Source organism: Oncorhynchus masou, chromosome 1, assembly GCF_036934945.1.
Source record: "Oncorhynchus masou masou isolate Uvic2021 chromosome 1, UVic_Omas_1.1, whole genome shotgun sequence".
In the NCBI taxonomy this organism is placed as follows: domain Eukaryota; kingdom Metazoa; phylum Chordata; class Actinopteri; order Salmoniformes; family Salmonidae; genus Oncorhynchus; species Oncorhynchus masou.
In genome coordinates, this window is record NC_088212.1 from 45,973,841 (window position 1) to 45,995,603 (window position 21,763).

At 42.4% G+C, this 21,763-nt stretch overlaps 1 protein-coding gene and 1 pseudogene across 1 annotated transcript in view; both read right to left on the minus strand.

Annotated features, from left to right (window-relative positions):
* fbxw8 (F-box and WD repeat domain containing 8) overlaps nucleotides 1-13,344 on the minus strand; it is a 31,887-nt gene extending 18,543 nt beyond the window's left edge. The window contains exons 1-8 of the mRNA XM_064972888.1: nucleotides 12,745-13,344; nucleotides 12,551-12,655; nucleotides 12,225-12,389; nucleotides 11,966-12,054; nucleotides 9,287-9,444; nucleotides 8,802-8,998; nucleotides 8,243-8,473; nucleotides 2,646-2,773 (exon numbers count right to left, since the gene is read on the minus strand). Coding sequence (XP_064828960.1) covers nucleotides 2,646-2,773; nucleotides 8,243-8,473; nucleotides 8,802-8,998; nucleotides 9,287-9,444; nucleotides 11,966-12,054; nucleotides 12,225-12,389; nucleotides 12,551-12,655; nucleotides 12,745-13,194 — 1,523 coding nt within the window. The 5' untranslated portion in view covers nucleotides 13,195-13,344. The remainder of the gene's footprint in view (nucleotides 1-2,645; nucleotides 2,774-8,242; nucleotides 8,474-8,801; nucleotides 8,999-9,286; nucleotides 9,445-11,965; nucleotides 12,055-12,224; nucleotides 12,390-12,550; nucleotides 12,656-12,744) is intronic.
* Nucleotides 13,345-15,745: 2,401 nt separating this feature from the next.
* On the minus strand, nucleotides 15,746-21,372 carry LOC135545274 (RING finger and transmembrane domain-containing protein 2-like; annotated as a pseudogene).
* Nucleotides 21,373-21,763: the final 391 nt, after the last annotated feature.

The following is a 21,763-nucleotide window of genomic DNA, read 5'->3' on the forward strand; positions in this document are numbered from 1 at the left end:
TCAGTTGCAACGGGTCCAAAACTGCTCTAAGTCTCCCAAATAGGGGGCTTAACATCTAAGAGGCTATACAACACAGTAATGTGAGAGTGGAACTGTAAACCAGATTAGGAATGACATTGAACCTTATGTTCAAGTATTTGAGTGTCTGTAATCTTAAAGACCCAGTGCAGTCAAAAACATGATTTTTCAGTGTTTTATATATATTTCCACACTGAGTTTGGAATAATACTGTGAAAATGATTATATCCTTTTAGTGTAAGAGCTGTTTGAAAAGAGTCCGATTTTTGGCCTTCCATGGTGACATCACCAGGCGTTAAATTAGTTAATAGCCTGTCTGACAATAACACATGTTCGGTTTTCCCTCCCCACTCACTGTCCTAACAAAATGATTACTTGAGAAATTGACCCTTCTCTAAGCCCCGCCCCAGAATTTTGGCCAACCAATGGATAGCAACTCGGACAAGCTCACGTTTTAAATGCATGAAAGCCAATGAGAGCTATAGCAAAACTGAGCTAATAAAAAAAGCTAAATTGTTTAAATATCTAACGTTAAATTGCTTAAACAGTGCACATGGGGTACTTGCTACTGTGATTCCTAAAATGCAAAGCCTATTGGAGTATTTTTCTAATCTGAAATGATATGTTATTATAAATGATTATATGTTACATTGTTTGCTAGCGATCAGTCTCTTTGACCACCAAACGTTGTTAACGCTAGCTAGCCAGACAGTTAATATAACTTTATTTTCTCAAAATGTATGTTAGCTAGCTAGGTTTGCTATATTATGAATCCAACTATCATCTGCTGTCGACATCAGGATACGACTTGAGAGAACTAGTTAGCTCCAAAACTAGTTTTGAGTGCATGACAGTGCATTCAGCCATCCAGTGGCAAGCCACACTACATTGTACCGGGTTCCCGTGAAGCAATTGTAATGACATTCCACCACAACGTACCTGATAGAAAAAAATGTTGTCCGAGGTTGCAACAGTAACCAAAGGGGGCAGGGCTTAGCGAAGAGTGAATTGCCCGTTGCTAAGAAGCTATTTTTGTTTCTTTCTGAACATTTTAATTGAAAATAGTAAGGTGCTTCATTGTTACACAGAAATTAGTTGATATTGAGATAACAATGGCTGCATTGGACCTTTAACACCAGTTGAGCTCAATAAAGGTATGTTTAAAACTAGACTGGCAACTATTGAATGTTTTACCACAGAATGCATGAGATTAAACTTGATTCTATGACATGGGAAGGCTAATAGAGGAGACAAAGCAGAGAGTATATTTCTCTTTGTTTTAGGGTTGTGGTTTGTTATTTCCTATGGGTACAGGACCACTGGGCACGACCATGGCTCTCTCTCCATTCTACCCCCCATCCCTTCCTCTCTCCCTCCCCAGTCCCCAAAATCCTTCCTGTTTGTTCAGATGTGGCCCAGGCAATTATGATCAAGGCAGTATTCCAGACAGCCCCGGCCTTATCAGGACCCTCGTTTGCGCCCTAGAAACTTCAGAACGAGTGTGAGAGAGCAACTCATTTGGAGAAAAGAGAGACGGAGAGGAGGAAGAGACGCATTAGGCCCTGGCCTTTGGCCATCCTAATGGACAGCTAGAGCAGACCCGCTGCCTGCCTTCTCATCTCCCTCGTGCCCCTTTGTCCCTGGCACATCAGACAAGGCCAAATGGTCACAGCCAAGTTGGCCTCCGACTGCCTACGTACAAGACTACTTAATCAGAGAGAGGGACATAGGTAAGAGTCTCCTACTTGGTCTATTATTCTTACAGATGGGGGTCGTACTTTACTAGAACGGCTGTGCCCAACGAGATGTAGTGCTACACATGCTTTCCTCGCTTTTGGCTGTCTACTTAAGGCCTGATGAATTTGGTGAAGGAGTTTGATTTGTAAGGATTCTGCCAAAAGTGCTATGCTTTCACCTGCCAACTCCTGTCCCGCTGTCAGGGACAAGTGCAGATGAGGATGGCTCTCTTTTGTGTCTTTCTTTCCCCATACTGACGGCCAGGTTGCAGATGCAGCATGTGTGTGTGTGTGTGTGTGTGTGTGTGTGTGTGTGTGTGTGTGTGTACAGCGGCTGAATGGCGAGGCCACTGGACAGCAATGTGGAGACTGCCATCGTCTGCCACCCTGCTGTTTCCTTCACAAATACCCCCAGGTGATGGGCTGGCTTCAGATAACACACTGTCCACCCCGACCGACGCTCGTTGCCACAAAGAGTATTTCACAAAGAGTATTTCACTTCCAATCATTAATTAGGTCCCCCCTCCCTCTCTCTCATAACCAATTTTGATGCTTTGTTTTTCAAGGTATGCCAGTGGTGTGAAAAATTGCTTTTCTTTTCACAACTTTGCAAAACACCTGATCCCCCTAGAAGTACGCTGTGATCTGCACCTCCACGTTCCAATATTCCTAATCAGTTGTAATTATGTGTTGAGGAATATTGTGTTGTGATAAACAGTTATTGCATCTGACTTGAACCTGGAAGGTATACCCAAGGGAGCCACAGGCACTACGGTGGTGCTCAAACTTGTCAGACAAAAGTATGTGAGACAGATTTTAACACCATAGTGCCTATGTGTGTGTGTGTGTGTGTACCCAGCTGGTGTGGTGACACATACAGCGGTCCCATACCTCCTATCTTTGTTTCCACAGATGAGCATGTGAGGAGGGCTGTCTCTCAGGTTGACACAGGAGAAGTCTCCCGCTGAGTTCCCCACAGACATCTCCGACTGGCCCGTCTCTAGGCTGTACACATGGATCTGAACACACACACGCACCAACACAGTTAAGACTCATTCACTACGGTTGCAAAAGTTAGCACCAGAGGCAACACATAGAAGTTATTTGACAATGGCTTTTGTTGCTACAGACATATTTACTCATCCCTGAACACTACAGCAGGAGTTAGACAGCACCTGCATATGAGCAGATAAAATGTAGTAGTGGAAACAGCGGAGTAAATAGTCACAATGTACAATCCAGCAACAGCGTCAGACTTAAGGCAGTAAATACAAGTTGATCTTCACAACTTTCTAGTCATGCACACACTGGGCTGGACGATATGGACAAAATCCATATCACGATAAATTGACTGAATTACCACAATAACGATAAATAGAAAGATATGTTTATAACATTGATGTGAACCAGTTCTACATTTATTTTACATTTTTATATCCCCTTCAAACTCGGCTACTATTATTACTTTGAATGTTGTGGCTATCAATTGTCCCATTAACAAAGCACCCATATTAGTAGACTTATTTCATTTCAAACTTCACATTTCTCCAGTATAGGCATCTTATCGTAAGGAACAATATCAGAAAAATGTCCACGATAGGTGGTTGGTTCAGTCGGTGTCGCTCATTTTCGGTTTATCGTCCCAGCTCTATCACCAACACGCCCTAATACACACACAGCACTATTGGCAAAGTCTGAGAGCTACTGAATTATGCATGCCATTATGAATCTTCTAAGATGCCTTTCAGAAGTGTGCCGAGTTAAAAGCCCACTGAGAATCACTCACACTTGTCTGTCTGTCTGAGCTCAGACTTCTCACAACACTTTCCTTCACCTCACATTTAAAAAGGAATTCATCTCTGTGCTGTTAACAGGCAGAAGACAATGCTTTGTAACAGATTCTAGACTGAGTTCCGGTGGGTATGCGGAGAGTCAAACACAGTACTTGGATCAATACCGACAGGTTATCAGGATGAATGAGTGAACAGAGAAGAATGCTCAAATGTGGGGAAATTAAGATCATCTAAAAGAAATGCAATGGTTCCATGTCAATAATCATAAACACTACCTTTCCTTTGCAAAAAAAGATTCAGCTAAGAATGCAGTATTGCAAAACTAAATTAAAACAAGTTTGACAACGATAGGAGGGCAATTGAGCCAAACATCCCTATTAATTCAAATAGAACAATTAAGTGTGTTCCCTCCAGTCAGAGAGAGAGAGAAATATGAATAAGAGAGAGTGGGGAGAGGAAAGAGAGTATGTAAGAGAAAGGGAGAGGAACCGAAAGAGGGAGAGAGAGATGAAGAGGAAAGAGAGTAGGCAGCATGATGTAAGGCTTGAGAAAGTGCCAGCTGTTTTGTGTCCCCTATTTGGGCCACATAGCCTTAATTGTGAGATGGCTCTGAGTGGAGCATGCCAAAATCACACAGGACACACAGACGGACATACAGACACACACACACATAAGACTTTGAAATGACAGCTTGATGGGGGGTGGGATGAAAGGGAAGGAGCGGTAAGGGGGCTGTCTGCCTGCATGTCTTTTTTTCAATTAATCATCACCTTTTTTTGGGAGGATGTTTGATTAAAAAGCATCCCAAACCAGCAATTATGTGGAGGAGCCATCAGGGCAGTTTAAAGCTAATGTCCAACCAGTTAAGTGGGCACCTCAGCATGTGTTGATGAAAGGAATCATGGCTTGGCTACAGCAGTCATTGGGTTAATGTGCCTGATAGAAAAAAAAAGAAGAAAAAAAGGAACCGCTAATCTATAATTTGTCCTAACTCACTCCCTTCACCAGTCCCTTTGTTTGGTAAACAAACACATATGTCCCTTATCTATTGTCAAATAATGCAATGAGTTGATGAGTTCATGTTGCATTAGACTTTCAGGTGCATTGTTTAAAGGGGCAGTGCAGTTAAACGTGATTTTCCTGTTTATTTTCTCATATTTCCACACTATTAGGTCGAAATAACACTCTGAAATTGTGAAAATTACGATAAATGCCTTTTTTGTGTAAGAACTGTTAGAAGAAAAAAAATCTGGGAATTTCAGCCACATCAGATGGGATGGAACTTTTGGCCCACATCATGACATCACAAGGTGATCTGATTATAATAGACCAATGACTGTTTATCTGGGTAAGGGGGTGGACCCTGGACCATGCAATCAGCCAATCAGGGCTGTGTATGTAAATATCTTCACATTTCTTTCCGAACGCCCACACAGACTGAGCATTTCAAGGGCCAAAGGAGGCTCAGGGAAATAAATGATAACAAATATATTCTGTCGTTAGTTTCATGATATAAACACACAGTGATTTGTTAGGCATACATTGGTGATTTAAAAACATAATTACAAAGACTGCATGGGGGCTTTAAGCTAATGGTTTTAAACAAGTTGATCTACAGAACATAGACTGACATGGACATAAATTACGCTCAAAGAGTTTGAAGATATGCCTACAAAGCAACCGGTCGGAAGTGAATCGAGAGCATTTATCTAAACGACAAACGGAAGAGGTCACACTTTCCCCTGAACAAATATACACTGAGTGTACAAAACAGTAGGAACACCTGCTTATTCCATGATATAGACTGACCAGGTAAATCCAGATGAAAGCTATGATCCCTTATCAATGTCACCTGCTAAATCCTCTTCAATCAGTATAGATGAAGGGGGGAGACAGGTTAAAGGAGGATGTTGAAACCTTGAGTGGGTCAAGAACCACAACGCTGCTGGGTTTTTCACAATCAACAGTTTCCCCTATGTATCACGAATGCTCCACCACCCAAAGGAAATCCAGCCAACTTCACAGAACTGTGGGAAGCATTGGAGTCGACATGAGCCAGCATTCCTGTGGAACGCTTGACACCTTGTAGAGGCCATACCCAGATGAATTGAGGGTGTTTTGAGGGCAATAGGTGGTGCAACTCAATATTAAGAAGGCTATGTACACTCCGTGTACGTAATGGTTATGTTCTGTGTAATCTATGTAATGGTTTTGTTCCGTGTTAGGTCTATAAGCTGTGCCGCCTGTGGTTTTACCAGCTCTATCTGATTGGCTGCAGGGTACAGGGTAACAGGAGCCCAGTAGAGAGCAGCTGAGCAGATGTCCAGACCCCCAGGTCCACTAGCAAGGGAAGGATTGGGAAGTTGGGGGTGTAGGTCCCCTGGCAGGGGAGAGGGAGTAGTAATGAGGACCTGGAGACTGACTGCTAGCTGACTCTCGCAGACACCAGACAGACATAAACAGTCCAATAGACAGTCATGAACAAGACACAGATATAGACATAAGACACAGACAGACAAATGTAAAAGACAGAGACAGGAAAGGCAAACGGACAGACAGACAAGAGAAGAGTGCCACATTGTTTGACCTGGATAACAAAGACAATTCATGTCATAATACATTCAAAACATTTAGCTCGTAGAAAAGCAACCAATCATAGTGATGACTCACTTTTCAGTGTGAAAAGAGAGATAACATGTCTGGATGCCACCACCATTTCTTTGACAGCTTTTAATTAGGCATATGTCTTCTCATTAAATAGCATATAACACATTCTGCCTCGCCAGAGTCTGTTGGCAATTCTTACTTCCCTCTTCGCAGTAGGAAAATGCTGTCAGAAACACTATGAAGCCGATAGACTTGTTAAAGCGGATTAAAAGTTGTAATTTTTTAAGTTTAATTAGTGAAGGGAAAAATGTGACAATCATGAATTGGCATAATTTTGTGAAGATGAGCTAGCTAGGTCTATAGTGGAGAATGAAAACAAAAGAAACTCAATGCTCAATGACCAATACCATATCAAATATACAAACTTAGAGATGTTGCCTTAGATTACTTGATTGGATAGTGAAACTATTCAAGTAGCCGGCACTATTTTGGACGGAAAGACACACCGACAAAACGTGTACCAAGATCTATGGAGCTGGCAGCCTATATGATGTCTCTCTTGATTGTAGAAGCAGAACTCCAGTTCATAATATGATTTAGTTTAGCTGTAATCTCTGTTAACCCAGCAGTAAAATTGAGTGTAATTTGGTCCAATGCATGATCAACTTCTGTGTTCATACTTAGAAATTGAAAAGTTAGAAATGGATAGTTCAGGCAAAAGTCCCCCCCTTCCGATCTGTGTGGGCACACACGCAAAGCACTCGAGGCAAAGCAGTAGAAGCACCGCCTTCGCCCAATCCTGATACGTCCAAATAACCAGTGACGATACCCCCAAAAATTGAAAGAATGCCGCTCGTTATCTCGCGCATCCCATTCAATCCCGGCAGATTCTTTGGTCTACATGCAGAAACTGCCCATGGAAGATCAGTTTAGCTGTAACCTTGAGAGGAAGGAGTAAAGTTATCCCTCAGACTTTCTCTAAGGTCCACTATGTGGTGCTGTAGGGCTAATATAACAACATCAGCAATGAGAACATTGTAATGATGTCAGGGGGAGAGTCTGCCAAAGACCTGTCGAACCAACAGAGAGAGGCTCCATTTGGGACCGGTCCCTAGTCACTTGACTAATTACTTAAGTACCAGTATTGGTGCTAAACAAAACATACAACTTTTAAGAGGAGAGAGACAGACTGAGGTTTTTATCTAAGTGGATTTTTGAAACAGTGAGATATTCCTTTGGTCACAAAACAGAAAAAACAGCTCCTTGCAAAAAAATTTCTTGAAATACACTGGAAAGCATGACAATGGTTTCATATTGAAACCCATACCTGATCCCTGAGCAACTCTTTTGTCTCCTGGGTATGTAATCTGCAGAGGGATAAATAAAGGTATGAGCCTCCGTTAGGAGCAGGGTCCTTAGATACAAGACATTAATAGCCGCAAACAGCAACTTCTTTGGGAACAAGAGACTAAACTTGTTTAGTGTGCGTGTGTGTGAGAGAGTTTGTGCATTAAGAGAGTAAACTAAATACTACAGTAATTAGGAACAATACCCCGTAGGAGTAGTTCAGCTATTTCTATGCCCACAATCCTCAGCGGGTGGCCCCATTTCTGTCCCAGATTCCCCAAGTTGGGATGCACCACCCCATTGGGGTCCCAGAGACTCTAAATACACTCAGATTGGTGCATTGCTACTCAGACTCAGAGAGATGCAGGTTTTGGGGTGACATAATAGAGTTGCAATTAATTTAGGACTGCAATTCCACCCTATACTAACATCAATAAAAGCCTAATTCAAGGTTGGCCAATTTGTAGCCGTCCAAATGTGTTGAGTGCTTAGAAACATAATGGTGTGGGCTTCACATTTGCGCATAGCTTTGGCATAGCTACCTCAATGTAACCCTGTTTCCAACTCCAAGGACAGTAGAACAAAAGCCACAGCTGGGTTGTATTCATTAGGCATCAAAATAAAAATTGTGGAAAACGGTCTGGAACAGAAGGGGACCACCTTATCTTTATTTGAAAAGTTGTGCCCTGATGAATAGGACCATGTAAAAAGACTATTTTAGTACACTGTTGATGCACCCACCTTGTTGCCTCCATCGTTCATGGCCCAGCCACAGCTCTTGACCCCCAGGGCAGCGTGAGAGGCCGAGGCATCCAGACAGGTGATGGGGTGGCCGTAGACGGTGTGGAGCACCCGGGGTTCCAAGTCCTCAGGGGCCAGCAGGAACACCGTCTCCCCAGCAGACAGGGCCACCAGTGGGACACTGTCCCCTCCTCGCCCCCCGGCCCATGGCACCACAACCATAGACTCCACCTGTGACCAGAGTCTCTGTTAGAACAAGTTATAGCAAATTTATTCAGCCTGCTGACTACTGTCACAGGGAGTGAAACATCTAAATTAGCTCCCATATGAAAAGTTCAGTTGCACTGTTAATGAACAAACTAATATGGTATAATGGATTGACTGTGACATAAAGTTGAAATTGAAATCACAACAGCACACTGGATCAATGTAGACACACTATCATTGCTCCAGGGAATTGTATCATAATCCTCATTACAATTATAAAGCTGATGGTGCTTTTCCAGACAAATCAGAGACAGACAGATAGACAGAGAGAAAGAGAGCAAGGTAGACTCACAGGTTTGGGTAGCGTGGCCTGGCAGAGGGTCCTCCAGTAGCCCCTCTCATCAGGCTGGTCCAGCCGGACGTCTAGCCCAGCAGCAGTAGCCAAGGTGGGGCTCTCCAGGCTCAGAGCCAGGGCGTGGACCCTCCCAGGGATCTGGAAGTGGTGGACGGGCTCCTGTCCCGTCTCTGTGCTCCACACATCCACACATCCTACACAGGAGCAGAATATACAGTTAACATGTACTCAAAGACTTCTCAATGTGGCCATCCATGTGTCCATACACCTTAGTGGAACTTGGTAATAAAGTGTGAACTGTACATCTGCCTCCTGCCGGTCATTATCATGCCTTCTAACAGAGGCACCAGGGTGGTTATACCTATCAAAACCGGCAAAAACCACCGACCAACAGGTGGTGCCCCTTTTCAATGCCCTAAACTGGAAGGCTAGCCAGTAAAAAAGCCACTAAGTTGACTGCAGAGTTGAGGACCCTCACTCACCATCGTCATATGCAGCCACAGCCACAGTGTTGTTGACCCGGATGTGACTGACGTGAGGTCTGGGGGTGACGTCTGCCATCAGGGGGCTTGGCTTCAGGAAGGAGGCTGCAGAGTCCCAGTGGAGTGTGTCCCACAGTCTCACGTCCCCTGACGTGTACCTGAGGGGACAAAAAACAATGTAAGCGATGCTAAATTTTTATTTTGAGATGACCTAAGGCTCCATTTAAACAAGCAGCCCAGTTCTGATATTTTTTTTCACTAATTGGTCTTCTGAAAAAAATTGGATGTTAAAATATCTTGTGCAATTGGTCAAAAGACCAATTAGTGGAAAAAAAGATCAGAACTGGGCTGCATGTCTAAACACAACCTATGAAGCATGAGGATGCATCTTAATTTTCCCCATTAAATATGCTAACTGTGTACCATGGTAACCATCCGTGCATTATTATGTGAATATGAGTGGATGTCTGTGTGCTTATGGGCAACATGACAGTAAATGGGTGGGTGATGATGTGGTTCAAATGTGTGAGTATCTGTGAGTCTCAGTCAATTGGAGGCATGGCAGAGACAACACAGCCTTTCCAGGGGGTGGGTATGGTGGCAGCTGAGTCCTTCACAGACGGCCTGGGACAAGCCACGCCACCCCAGGCACAGCCATATACCCCAGCACCAGCTGCCCTGGGCTGCCTCAGACAGACCGAGACCCTCTCTGGTGCTGGAGCCTGGATGTGGTTCAGGATTCGTGCTGAGCTGGGCAGCTGGAGAAAGCTGCAGACTGACAACCACAGAGAGTGGCACCAAAGGGCTGCTGGATAAAACCTTTCAGCTATTTAGCTACTAACAACACTGTGGCACAAACATGGTATGATAGCTAGCTTCCACCCCCCCACTAACTTAAACCACATCAGCTAGCTACTGTACCACCTACTTCAATCAGCATCCGTATCCCAACATGAGGAAACAAGAGAGAGAGAGAGACAGATAGAGAGGGGGAAAGGGGGCGAAAACACTCCATCTGACATCTCAGGGTTTGTTAGGAAGGTAACAACAGGCGCACACTCTACATAATTAGTGCATTATCTTTCAGCCAAGAATCAACAGGAGAAATCTATGCCTCAGCTGGCACTTTTCTTCATCCAAATAATCTCTGGAAACTTCTGACATATCAATTCCAAGGAAGAAAACAACCTACAGTTCTGCTTCATCAGTGCATCTACAAGATCCTACATGAAAGTGAGAGAAATATTACCTTGTGTCATTACAAAATGTCCACAAAAAAAGCAACCTTGGTTAAACAAGGATCCTAATTTCAAAGGGTTGCTAAAATCTACAATGAGTATCTTAGTAAATCAGTCATCCAAATCTCTAGATGTGAATAGATGTAGGTAAAAAGAATTTGCAGCAGCAGGCAGGCCTCTGTTGTTTGGCTGAGACTGTCTCTCAAAATGGAACCCTATTCCCTATATAGTTCACTAGTTTTGACCAGGGCCCGTAGGGGGCTCTGGTCAAAAGCAGTGTAATATCTATGTGGGGAATAGGATGCAATTTGGGACACAGGCTGAGAGTTCACCGGGGCCAGGGGAGAATTTAATCAGACCACCCCCTGGGCACCAGCCTCCTGATACAACGTTTACCAGATTCATTTCAGTAGCTGAGTACTCAAGTCACGCTATCATCCTACAGTAATGGGCCCAGTCAGTTTAAGTAGATTACTTGATGCAAACATTTTTTTACAACAGGTTGAATTTAAAGAGTTAAAAAAAAAGGAGTCCAAAGACAAGTGGTGGGTCTATTTTAGTACAAAGTCAGTGCAGCAGCTCAATTTCTACCGATCACAATTTATTGGCTGAAACCGTGCTGATCACCACAACTGCTTGCCCCTCCTGACATTAAAAACTAGGATGGGCATTTTAAATGATTTCACTATTCAAATAATATCATGTTTTTTTTTCGGAATCCGGATAGTCTAAATAAAATAAAAAAACATATTTTGCTCTACTCTCTTAACCAATCAGAATGATGCAACAACAGCGCTCAGTTGTTTTCAGGGTACAATATCGGTAGTTTTTGGCTAACAGTAGCCTAGGCGAATAGTAACAGTTTTTGAAGTCTGATGTTCTCCATCATATGTTGTGTTTTCTGGTGAGTGTTTCACATTGATCTGTGTCAGGTCTTGTGGAACCCTGCGTTGGTGCGCGCCTATAGGCTAATCGTTATTTGAAGTGGGAAAAATACCATACCGTTGTCAGGGCTTACCGGAGAGATAAATGTGCTATGATAGTAAAATGCCCTTTAATTTAAAATGCAACCCATAGAGCATGAGAGAGAAAATTAGCTTGAAAAGAAAACAATCCCATTGTATATCCTCTGAACTGTAATCTACAACTGTAAATAATGTTCTGTCAAAGCCATGTGACGTCTGAAGCCGCAATAGCTCAATGTGCCATACGTAAAACACCACATTCTAAAGTTTGTTGTTTTATCAAATTATGCATTTCAAATGTCATGATATATCCTTGTGTGTAACAACTTAACATGGACAATTTAATTCAGACAAAGCTTTTTCATTGTTAAAATAAGCATTAAAAAAAGTGTTGGAATACTAATGTCCAATCAGATATCCAGATATTTGATTAACCGTGCCCATCCCTACTAAAAACAGGTTATGTTATATCTTACCCAGCAACAACATAGCTGTCACAGGAACTGACATCACACAACACTTTCCCCAGCTCGTACTGCAGTTGGCTGATTGATCCAACACGATTCTAGGAGTATGAAGAGAGACACAAAACATGTTGTTTCTAGACATCCCTATGTAATCACAATGCTGTTACTATAGTTAATACTCTACAGTTTGATGGGTGTAAGGGTAACTTCAGGTGAAGTGTTGCCAAAGTGTCATCTCAGAAAAGCATTTAGTTAACTGAACCCCTACCTTCCAGTTGGAGCGCACAGTGCTTTCAGAGTTCCTGCAGTCTCGTAACATGCTCTTCCAGCAGCGGGAGTCAGAGACAGAGGCCCCATGGTGATAACCCTCTGTCTGACACATCCTAAACCACAGCACCTCATCCTCTGCCAGGACCCCCCACGCCTTGCTCACCTGTGAAAGTATCAGAGAGGCTATAATGAATACTCATTGATTATAATATACTGTACATCAGAATAGATTGAACAAATCAGTGTAAAGTCAATATTCAGACCTATGTTTCAAGTGACAACAGAGTCATTATGATTTTTATGTGATTGAAAATCACAGTTTACCTGAGCACATCGCCCCAGCTCTGTCCGACTGAGGTACTGGAAGATCTTCAGAGCTAACTCGTAGGGCAACTCAATGTCAAAGAAGGGAATGTCATTTGTCTCATTCTGCAAAAATAGGAAAATACCAATGAAATCGAGATCCACACAATGGCTAGTGGTAGGCTGCCTCACAAAGACTATCACCCTCATCTTACCAGGTCTTGAATGAATTGATCCACTAATTTGTCACCCTTGTTAATTTTCCTCTGGGGTTGTTGTTGGGAGGAGGTGTTACAGGCGCTTGTCAGACTGTGGTACTGTCTCTTCCTTCGAGTCCTCTCCTCCTGGATCCTCTCCAGCAAGGGACTGGTCCTTCCATCTAGCAAGCCCTCGGCTATCGACACATACTCTGGTTGATCCTCATTTGGAGTTTTTGCTGCAGACAAAAATGCATCCTGTCCTCCCTTACTGCTCCCCTGTGATGTCGAATCCTGTCTTTTTTCTGGTTCACTTCTGTTCTGACCAAAATCTTCAAAATACCGTTTTAATTTAGAGTCTTCCCGACTTGGTTGAAGAGTAACGTTACAGTTCGAATGCGCCTCGTTTTTAATCGTCAGTTCTTGCTTCCAATGCTCTCTGAACGCCAGAAGCTCGTCTTCTGCCATGTTTTTCTAACATAGTTACAACAACATACATATAGTTGACTTGTTATTTTTAGACAAAATTACAAATTGGTAGGGTTAAATTGTTAGTAGCTGGCGAGGTAACTTATATAGCTCATGCTAAAACGAAAACAAACACTGAAGTCCTGGAACAAAAACTGTCCGACGAGAGATACTTTGCGGTCTTAAAAGTTCCGCAATGTTTAATTCCTCATTGTTTATTTTAGGAGTTGCGAACTGTGGTGCATTATTACAATATTTCATTTAAAAATCGAATAACTGGTACAATTAATAAGATTGACATGAAAATACATAATTATCAAATAGCATAAAATTCCGATTGTGTAAAATATCTGGGGGCAGTAGCCTGTATTGTACTGATTTTAAACCCTATGATTATCCAATTAGACATCGCTATTCCTCCATCCTATCAAACAAAAGGCTCGTCAGATAAGATGAGACGACGTTTTTTTAAGAGTTAATGATTACCTCTCTCTTTTGGGAAAAGATGATGTAAACCCCTCACACCATGTGACTTTAATCGTGTATAACGAGAGAGAGAGAGAGAGAGAGAGAGAGAGAGAGAGAGAGAGAGAGAGAGAGAGAGAGAGAGAGAGAGAGAGAGAGAGAGAGAGAGAGAGAGAGAGAGAGAGAGAGAGAGAGAGAGAGAGAGAGAGAGAGAGAGAGAGAGAGAGAGAAGAGAGAGAGAGAGAGAGAGAGAGAGAGAGAGAAACACAGTCCAGATCTGATCAGATCCGGACAGTAAAGAGGATAATTTTATATAAGAGCGGATCAGAGGAGGGGACATATAAAGAAGATAGAGCGATTTGTAGAGAATATGTGCTGGCTCCCGATAGACGAGCCTCTGCCTCTACCCGGCGACGTGATGGTCTGTGCCCAAGGAACCTCACCATGCTCCGGGACCCAGTCACTCGCCTCTCGCCTCAGGTGGATCGGGGATGAGATGGATAAAAACTGGACGGTTGGATCTCGAGATAACAGATATAATGAGAAACTTGGGTTAAATAGAGAAGCCCGCTTTAGAGGCTTTGTATGCACAGCAATACAAATCACCGTCCTCATAATCTTTCTTAGAAGGCGACACCTGTAGATGTAAGTCACTGCAACGGCGAAACCAGCAACAGGTAAGCTTCACAGGTGCCCATCGCATGTTGGTTTGGCTATGAGTAATGCAAACAAACTTGGTTGCGGGTAAAGACGCTTTATTCTCGACCTTCCCAACAATGTTCAGCAGGGTGATTTGCGAACATGTGGTTAAATATATGTAATTATAGTTGGTGTGAGATTTAGTTTATTTACAATTTAGTATTTATCATTGATGATTATTTATCTATACAATTGGGGTTTTATCTCAATGAGTATGTATCATGGAGTTATTCATACAACTATGCTGGGCTATTCACTGAGGATGAACTTCTTCTAAATATGATCTAAATGTTTTATTATACGCTCAAAGCAATTAATATTTATCCACTGTAGATGGTGCCTTCAGGATCCTGAGGAGAGAGAGCTGTCAGAATATTTGCACTGAGAAAAAGGATGACAGCCAGCCACAGCCAGCCGAGGTTCAGTGTGCACCGAGGTCATAATAACCATGCCCCAAAATCGGCAAGACAGTTAGGAACAGGGTACATTTTTTGTACTTTGTTGGCTAAGGAAAATGTTGTGCTTCGGAATTCATGTGACATAACATTATGTCACAGAGATTAAGTAACATTTTCAGTTCTTGTTTTATGGGTATAAGATGTAGTACTGTGTGAATACATTTTTAATTGCGTTATTTCCCAGTTTATTTTATTGTTTGACTCACTGCTTGGAATTCAGTAGGATTTAACAGACATAAATTGTGTTAGTATAATCACTCTCTGGCGGTTTTTCCGAGAATAAAACGGTGACGTCATCCTCCCTTGATCGTTACCAAAGGAAAAACGTACTAGAATTGCCCACGCGACTGTCATACGTGGACGACCTTACACTTGAATTATCGATGCACTAATACACGATGTCAATTACCTAACTGAAAAGCTTATTTGTATTAAAAAAAATACATGTTCCTACTTTTTAGACGCCCGTCTCATTTGAGCAATCTGGAAATGGTGCTCTGTGGAGAAATGGCACTACCTTTTACATAAGGTTCTGTAATAATTAGAGACCAAGCAAAGCCAATTTGTAAAGGTTTTTTTCTGCAGTAATTTTTATTAGGTGAATAATGATGTTAGTTGTAATCAAATATTGATAACGAAAAAAATAAGTCAAATCAACTGTTCTATTTTTTGAACTTTTGTAATTGGCTGGGGGCTCAGCATTGTTAAGGCAGATAATGTTTATGAAACCATGCAAGAAATCTTGTGTGCAAAAATAAGGGCATGCTATTCATGTTTACAGTACATAAGCTGTTTTTATATATCGCAAAAAACTGTAGTTTTCAATTGCAGTGCTGAATCTGTGTCTTTTATAAAGAATGTGTTCTTTACATGCTATTTACATTTGTATTACATTGTGAATTCTGTGCTCACTCTGGATAATAAAAGTTTCAAAGTAAAAGTGCTTTCATGCTATCATTGTTATGCAAAAAGTAATGACAACATAAAACATTCAACAAATGCTGAGCAATACTGCTTCAACCATGGTTTCATTGAACAATCTGATACATACTGAAAACACACAACTTGTGTTCGAGTTTCTCAAATGTTTTGGTAGGTCTGATGTCATCAAACATAAGCTGTATCTTTACTAGAAATCAGGTGAAATGTATAACATGTAAATTGTTGCAAGAATGGTAACATTAGTGAAAGATCTACGAAATACATCAGCAAATTAGCAATTCATGTGCTGACAAGCTACTCTGTACAATAATACTGACCAATACCACACTGCTGTGCTGCACGGAGATAAGTTCACATTCTATTTCTTTGCAAGGATGGATGAGACAACTGTATAGACTGTAGAGTTTAGACTCCAACGGGCAACACAGTAAGGGCATACTTAAATGACTTATTCCTCTGTAATGTCCTCCAGTGGAAGCTAATGGCTGTCAATCCCAGATAGTAGATCTGGAAGTGGGCAGAGGTGGTGCCTATGACCACAGAGTGGGCATGTTTGCTCACGGTCTAACCACAAATACAGGCACTCCTCACAGAAAACATGCTAGATGGGAGAGACAAACACATGGGCTTTACACTCACATTCACTTTGGTTTACCAAAAGGAGTATGCATTGAGTATTGGTCAGTCATTCAATACAGTATTGATCAGTAAGGCCACAGAAAGAAACAAAAGAGTCATGAACAGTGACTTTAGCATCAAGCTACACCACACTAAGGGTCATATAAAATCATTTTTTAAATTTAACTTTTATTTAACTAGGCAAGTCCGTTAAGAACAAATTCTTATTTACAATTACGGCCTACCCCGGCCAAACCCTCCCCTAACTCGGACAACGCTGGGCCAATTGTGCGCCACCCTAATGGACACCCGATCATGGCCGGTTGTGATACAGCCCATACTGTTACAGTCGGCTTGTGGTTACCATGGTTAACACCAGCGAATGGTGTTATAGTAAAGTATGTAGTAGCAGAGCTTATGGTTTGATGTATGTATTCTCACATGCCAGAGAAGAGCTATGGGGTTTCTGAAGTCACCCTGACAAATAGTACACACATCTCCGGCCTCACTGCACTGCTGGCCCTCACACCTTAACTCTATGGGTGATCGAGCATCAGGTAGGTGGTCACAAGGAGACAAAGCTTGTGTTTACATTCCCATACCATATAGCAGGGATTATCAACTAGATTAAGCCGCGGCCCAATCTTTTCTTGAGCGGGTGGTCGGGGCCCCCGGAACATACAGTAAATAGAAATAATTTGAAGACTGCAAACTGACCACAAGAAGCCCAAACAGATATAATATTTGACTAAAACATAATCATTTCAAACCTTGCTTACATTTGTTTATGATCACGTGTCTCCCTATTATGGAAATACTTGGGAACAGAGTTCCAATTTTAAAATAACTTGGAGCTGATTTCCTGGTGTTTTTACAGTTTTTTATGCCCCCCAAAATGTAATAATAATAATAATTCTCAATTTGTTTTGCTCTGAAAACTTGGGGGGTCAAATAAAACACCCGCAGGCCACCAGTTGGGGAACCCTGCCATACAGGGTCAACTCACTGTATACAGCATCTTTATTCTGATGTTGCATTTTAATACGGTACATGTAGTAAGATGATTCAATCAGAGTGCAAGATCAGGCAAAACCCACTGACAGTTGAAGGTTTACAACTGTATCTAGTAGTGTTATAGGGCAGTGATGTGGGCTGGTATTTGGCCCTGATACTTTTCTTTAGGGAAAGTAATCATTTCTCACCTGAGAACTGCAGAGAATTTCCATAGCCCTGCGTATGGCTGATACTCGTCCACAGAGGTCAAACGACTGAAAGATAAACATATTACACAGTCAAGGCACTAGAATCGGGTGCATTAGTGCAGCCCTGGAACAAAAGCCTGCCTCTGGACCAGGTTGGTGACCACTGTATAATATCCTTAACACATGAGAAATTCTCACTCTGAAACATTACAAATTCTTCCCTGAATAGTGCCCTAGTGATTCCTTTTTTATGATTCCCTTTCTGCTCGACTTAATGACTCAAACCCACCCCCACTCTCTCTCATTTTCTATTCTTTAACCACTCACTGATGGGCAGTGTCCTGTCCCATTTTGCAATATTTCGAGGACACACCTCTGTGAACAGTTCTGACTCAATTTCTCCAAGTTCTCATGATCTCAATCCATAATACTTTGACAGCTGCACGCACCCATTTACTAGGATTTTTTTTGCACACAGCAGCAAAAATAAGGGGTTAAATACATATAAAATATGTTGTTCCATGTGGTGGATTTGTTATTCAATCCATTTTTTTTAATATATATTTTTGATACTTCAAGGGGTCTTAAAATTCCAAATCAAATAGCTAAATGATCATCCCCCAGCTTTGACAGGGCTTAGACTTTTATGGGTTAAGAGCAGCACACTGTAAGAGTTTTAAAGCAGCACACTCCAGACTAAGCATGGCCCCTGGCCTAGGCTCCACAGGCCGCAGCTTCTTTCCTCATTGTCCCTTCCTGCCCCTAGTCCTGGCTATACACACACACACAACCACTTGATATGTCAAACTGAAACTGGACTCCAGCCAGAAACGTTGAGCCACAGAAGCAGTTCTAAAGCATTCTGGGACTTTCTGCTTGTTTTGTTTCATTAGTGATGCTGACCTCTCAACCTACCAATCAAAGCCTACCCAGCAGTTGGTTATGCCACCGTTATAAGTAATTCCTATCAGCTGCTAAAAGTACGTTTTCATTCAATCTTGCTGCATGGTTATTAGAAAATAAATTTCCCTGAAGTGGGAGTGCACCAACAGTGCGAAAAATGTAGCTAACAAGCCATGTTAAAATAACAGTAGAGCAAAGTAAATCAAATACATTTACAACCCACCACGATATACAGTAAATCAATGTACAAGAGTCTGGTCTTTTTCTGTAGGCCTCCACTTGTACCGACTTGCATGTTTGTGCTTGTGAGATCATTAAATCAGTCCTTCCGTGGATGGAAGCAAAAGCAAAAGCACGAAGCAGAATGATTGGCTGATGTGTGGCCATGACTTCATCGGCTGAAAGTGGGCCACTTGGGCCTGTTTCGGGACAAGGTTTGGTTGGGGCAGAGGGTGGTGGGAAAGGTGGGGGTTGGTCGGTTGGTTGGTTTAGTGATAGAGTGGCGCGGGTACCCCAGCAGCCGAGGAGGAGTGGGAGCACACACAGCAGTAATGGTCCAGCCCCAGGGAAGGATGACCTCACCTCTGCACCCCCCCAGGGAGAAATGAGCTCAGTGGCAGCAGCCTCACTCTCTGATTGGCCTGTTTATCAGCCGAGTCAAAATACATTCTGTGACCCCAACGGGCAAAACCTGCACGCAGATAGAACACCAACAGACAATGACAAATACACACTCTTTCTGTGACCACAACATGTTATAAACAACACTTTCGTGTGGATAAGACACCAAAATCAACACACACACACACACACACACACACACACACACACACACACACACACACACACACACACACACACACACACACACACACACACACACACACATGCTCCCACATTGTGACCCCCAGGACATAAGTGAAACTTTAATGAATATAAAACACACACAAACTGTGACCCTCAGGACACCAGAAAATAGTATGAATATAACACACACTCACTCATACAGGCTCTTACCATGGATTTAAAGGCCTGGAGGATCTTGGGCAGAAACAGGGCCGATGGTGAAGTACTTGAGAACAAAGTCAGTGATCCCCATCGCCCAGATCAAAGAAGTCAAAGCTGTTGATGTTGGGTTTTGCAAACATCGGGCTGAGGTGGGGGAAAAAACAGCAGCGATGAGACATGAGACTTCAGTTCTGTACAGGTTCAGGTTTGATCATGGATAGACGTGATACATTATGTCTCGTCTCTATTGGTTACAAGGGAAACGTTCATTGATCAACAGAAGATTTAGTAACAAAAATTAACAAGGTAACTCAAATTTCATAAAACAAAACTAAATGTGATAACAGGTGAAAATATAAATAAACACAAAATCAATACTCACATGAAATGTAGTCACATGGTGACATATGCCTAAAGACAATGAAAATAACATTAGAGCATAAAGGACAAAATGAATGAATAAATTACCACACGGATTCTGTACACATACAGATAAGAAAGAAAACCAAATCAACGACAACAATGTCAAACAAAATCAAACAGTTAACCTTATGAATAGGCCTAAACATTCAGTGGTTGACAATGTCACATTTTTATAGTGCCATATGAAGAGACAACCAAAGAAACATGGTTTTACCATACCTGTTGTACAACTGCGCAGCACTGAATGTATAGTAGAGATACAATATTTTTCTAGATAGGAGCATGATCATCCACAGTGCTACAACCACATCTCCTCCTGATACGCAGACAGACAAATAGTAAATAATCAAATGCATTATTAATCAATAATGTATGTATGTTCTCACGAGCAGCCGCAGGGGTGTGTGCCAATTCTCAACCAATTCTCAAGCTAGCTATTTATGTAGACTAGATAACACTCAAGAAATATGCTCAAATGTTTAAAAATGTAAAAACCTAAAAACTATAAGAGTTATGGTCTCAGATCGAAGTTGTATAAAATGTGAAGACTACCCGTAGCGACACCAGGTGCTTGAATGTTGAATTGGCGAAGGAAACGTGCTGGCCATCCCAGCACACAGCAATACCTACCAGAGAGATACAAAATAGTTATCAGTCAGTCACACACACTATCTGACACTTCCCAAGTTCCCAAATGTTCCTTATTCCACCTATTCCACAAAACTCCATTACTATACAATTACAAAGACACTACTAAAGTATTAGGCCAAGGAGATAGTTTAGTATGAAAATTCTTTGACTAGGCAACAAAAACATTAGAAATCAGAGTAGTAATTTGTGTTTCTACAATGGTATAAGAGTCCCTTTAATTTATTTGTAATCTAAAACCAGTCTTACCCAGCTTGTGCTGAAAACAAACTTTATTTAGGAGGATCAGGAGGAATGGGAATTCCCTCTGCAGCCAGGTGCCTACAGACTTCAGATCCGATATGGCTGGTGCTAGTGTAGAGGGCTCCTCCGAGACCACCTTCCTGTTCCCATGCCTCTCTATGGCCCCTGCAGCCGAGTGCAGGAGGGAGGTACGGTGCTGGAGTGGCTGGTGGTGATGAAGTTGCGATGGGTGGGCGGGGGAGGTATTGCCCACCCTCAGTGTGGTGTGGACCCCTTTCCTCCCCGGAGGAGACGGTCATCTGGATGAAGACGTCTTGGGGAGTCCCCAGAACCAGGCCAACTGCCTGGAAGTTAGCTGAGGGCACGCCGGACCAGAGGGAACCCCGACCCCAACCAGGCCGTAGAAGAGCTGCTGGGGGAGGTAGGAGAGTCAGGCTTCAGGCAGTCAAACAAGCCTTAGTCCAAGCTGCTTTATGATCCCAGGGTTTGGCTATGGGTCCTGGAGAGCAGAGGGGATCAGCTACATCTTTTGATGGTTCAAAGACTGTTGTCTAGTCTATTTCCTGCATTGCCTTTCAATGAATTTGGTTCCTGAAGGTAACATGTCTTATCTACCTTCCTCTTTAGTGGGAAATTTCAGGTTATGATGAACCTGCAGAGAGGTCTGTGTCCTAGAATGTAGACTCGAACCTTTCTGAGGGCATGCCATCAGTGTTACTGCTATGCCTCCTCTGCATGGCACATCCAGTCCATCCCCATTTGATCCAGGTCTGTGGTGGGGTGCAGACAGACACACAGATGGCAACGAGTGAATACGGTAAAGAGCAGCAGGGGGGTATCAATGGTTGGCTAGCCTTTTATTGCGACGTTATAGCTAGCCGCAGATAGATTAGATAGATTGTGGCACTATCACAACCACCATTTACATGTAAATGGTTTACTGATTTTTCAGATTTATAT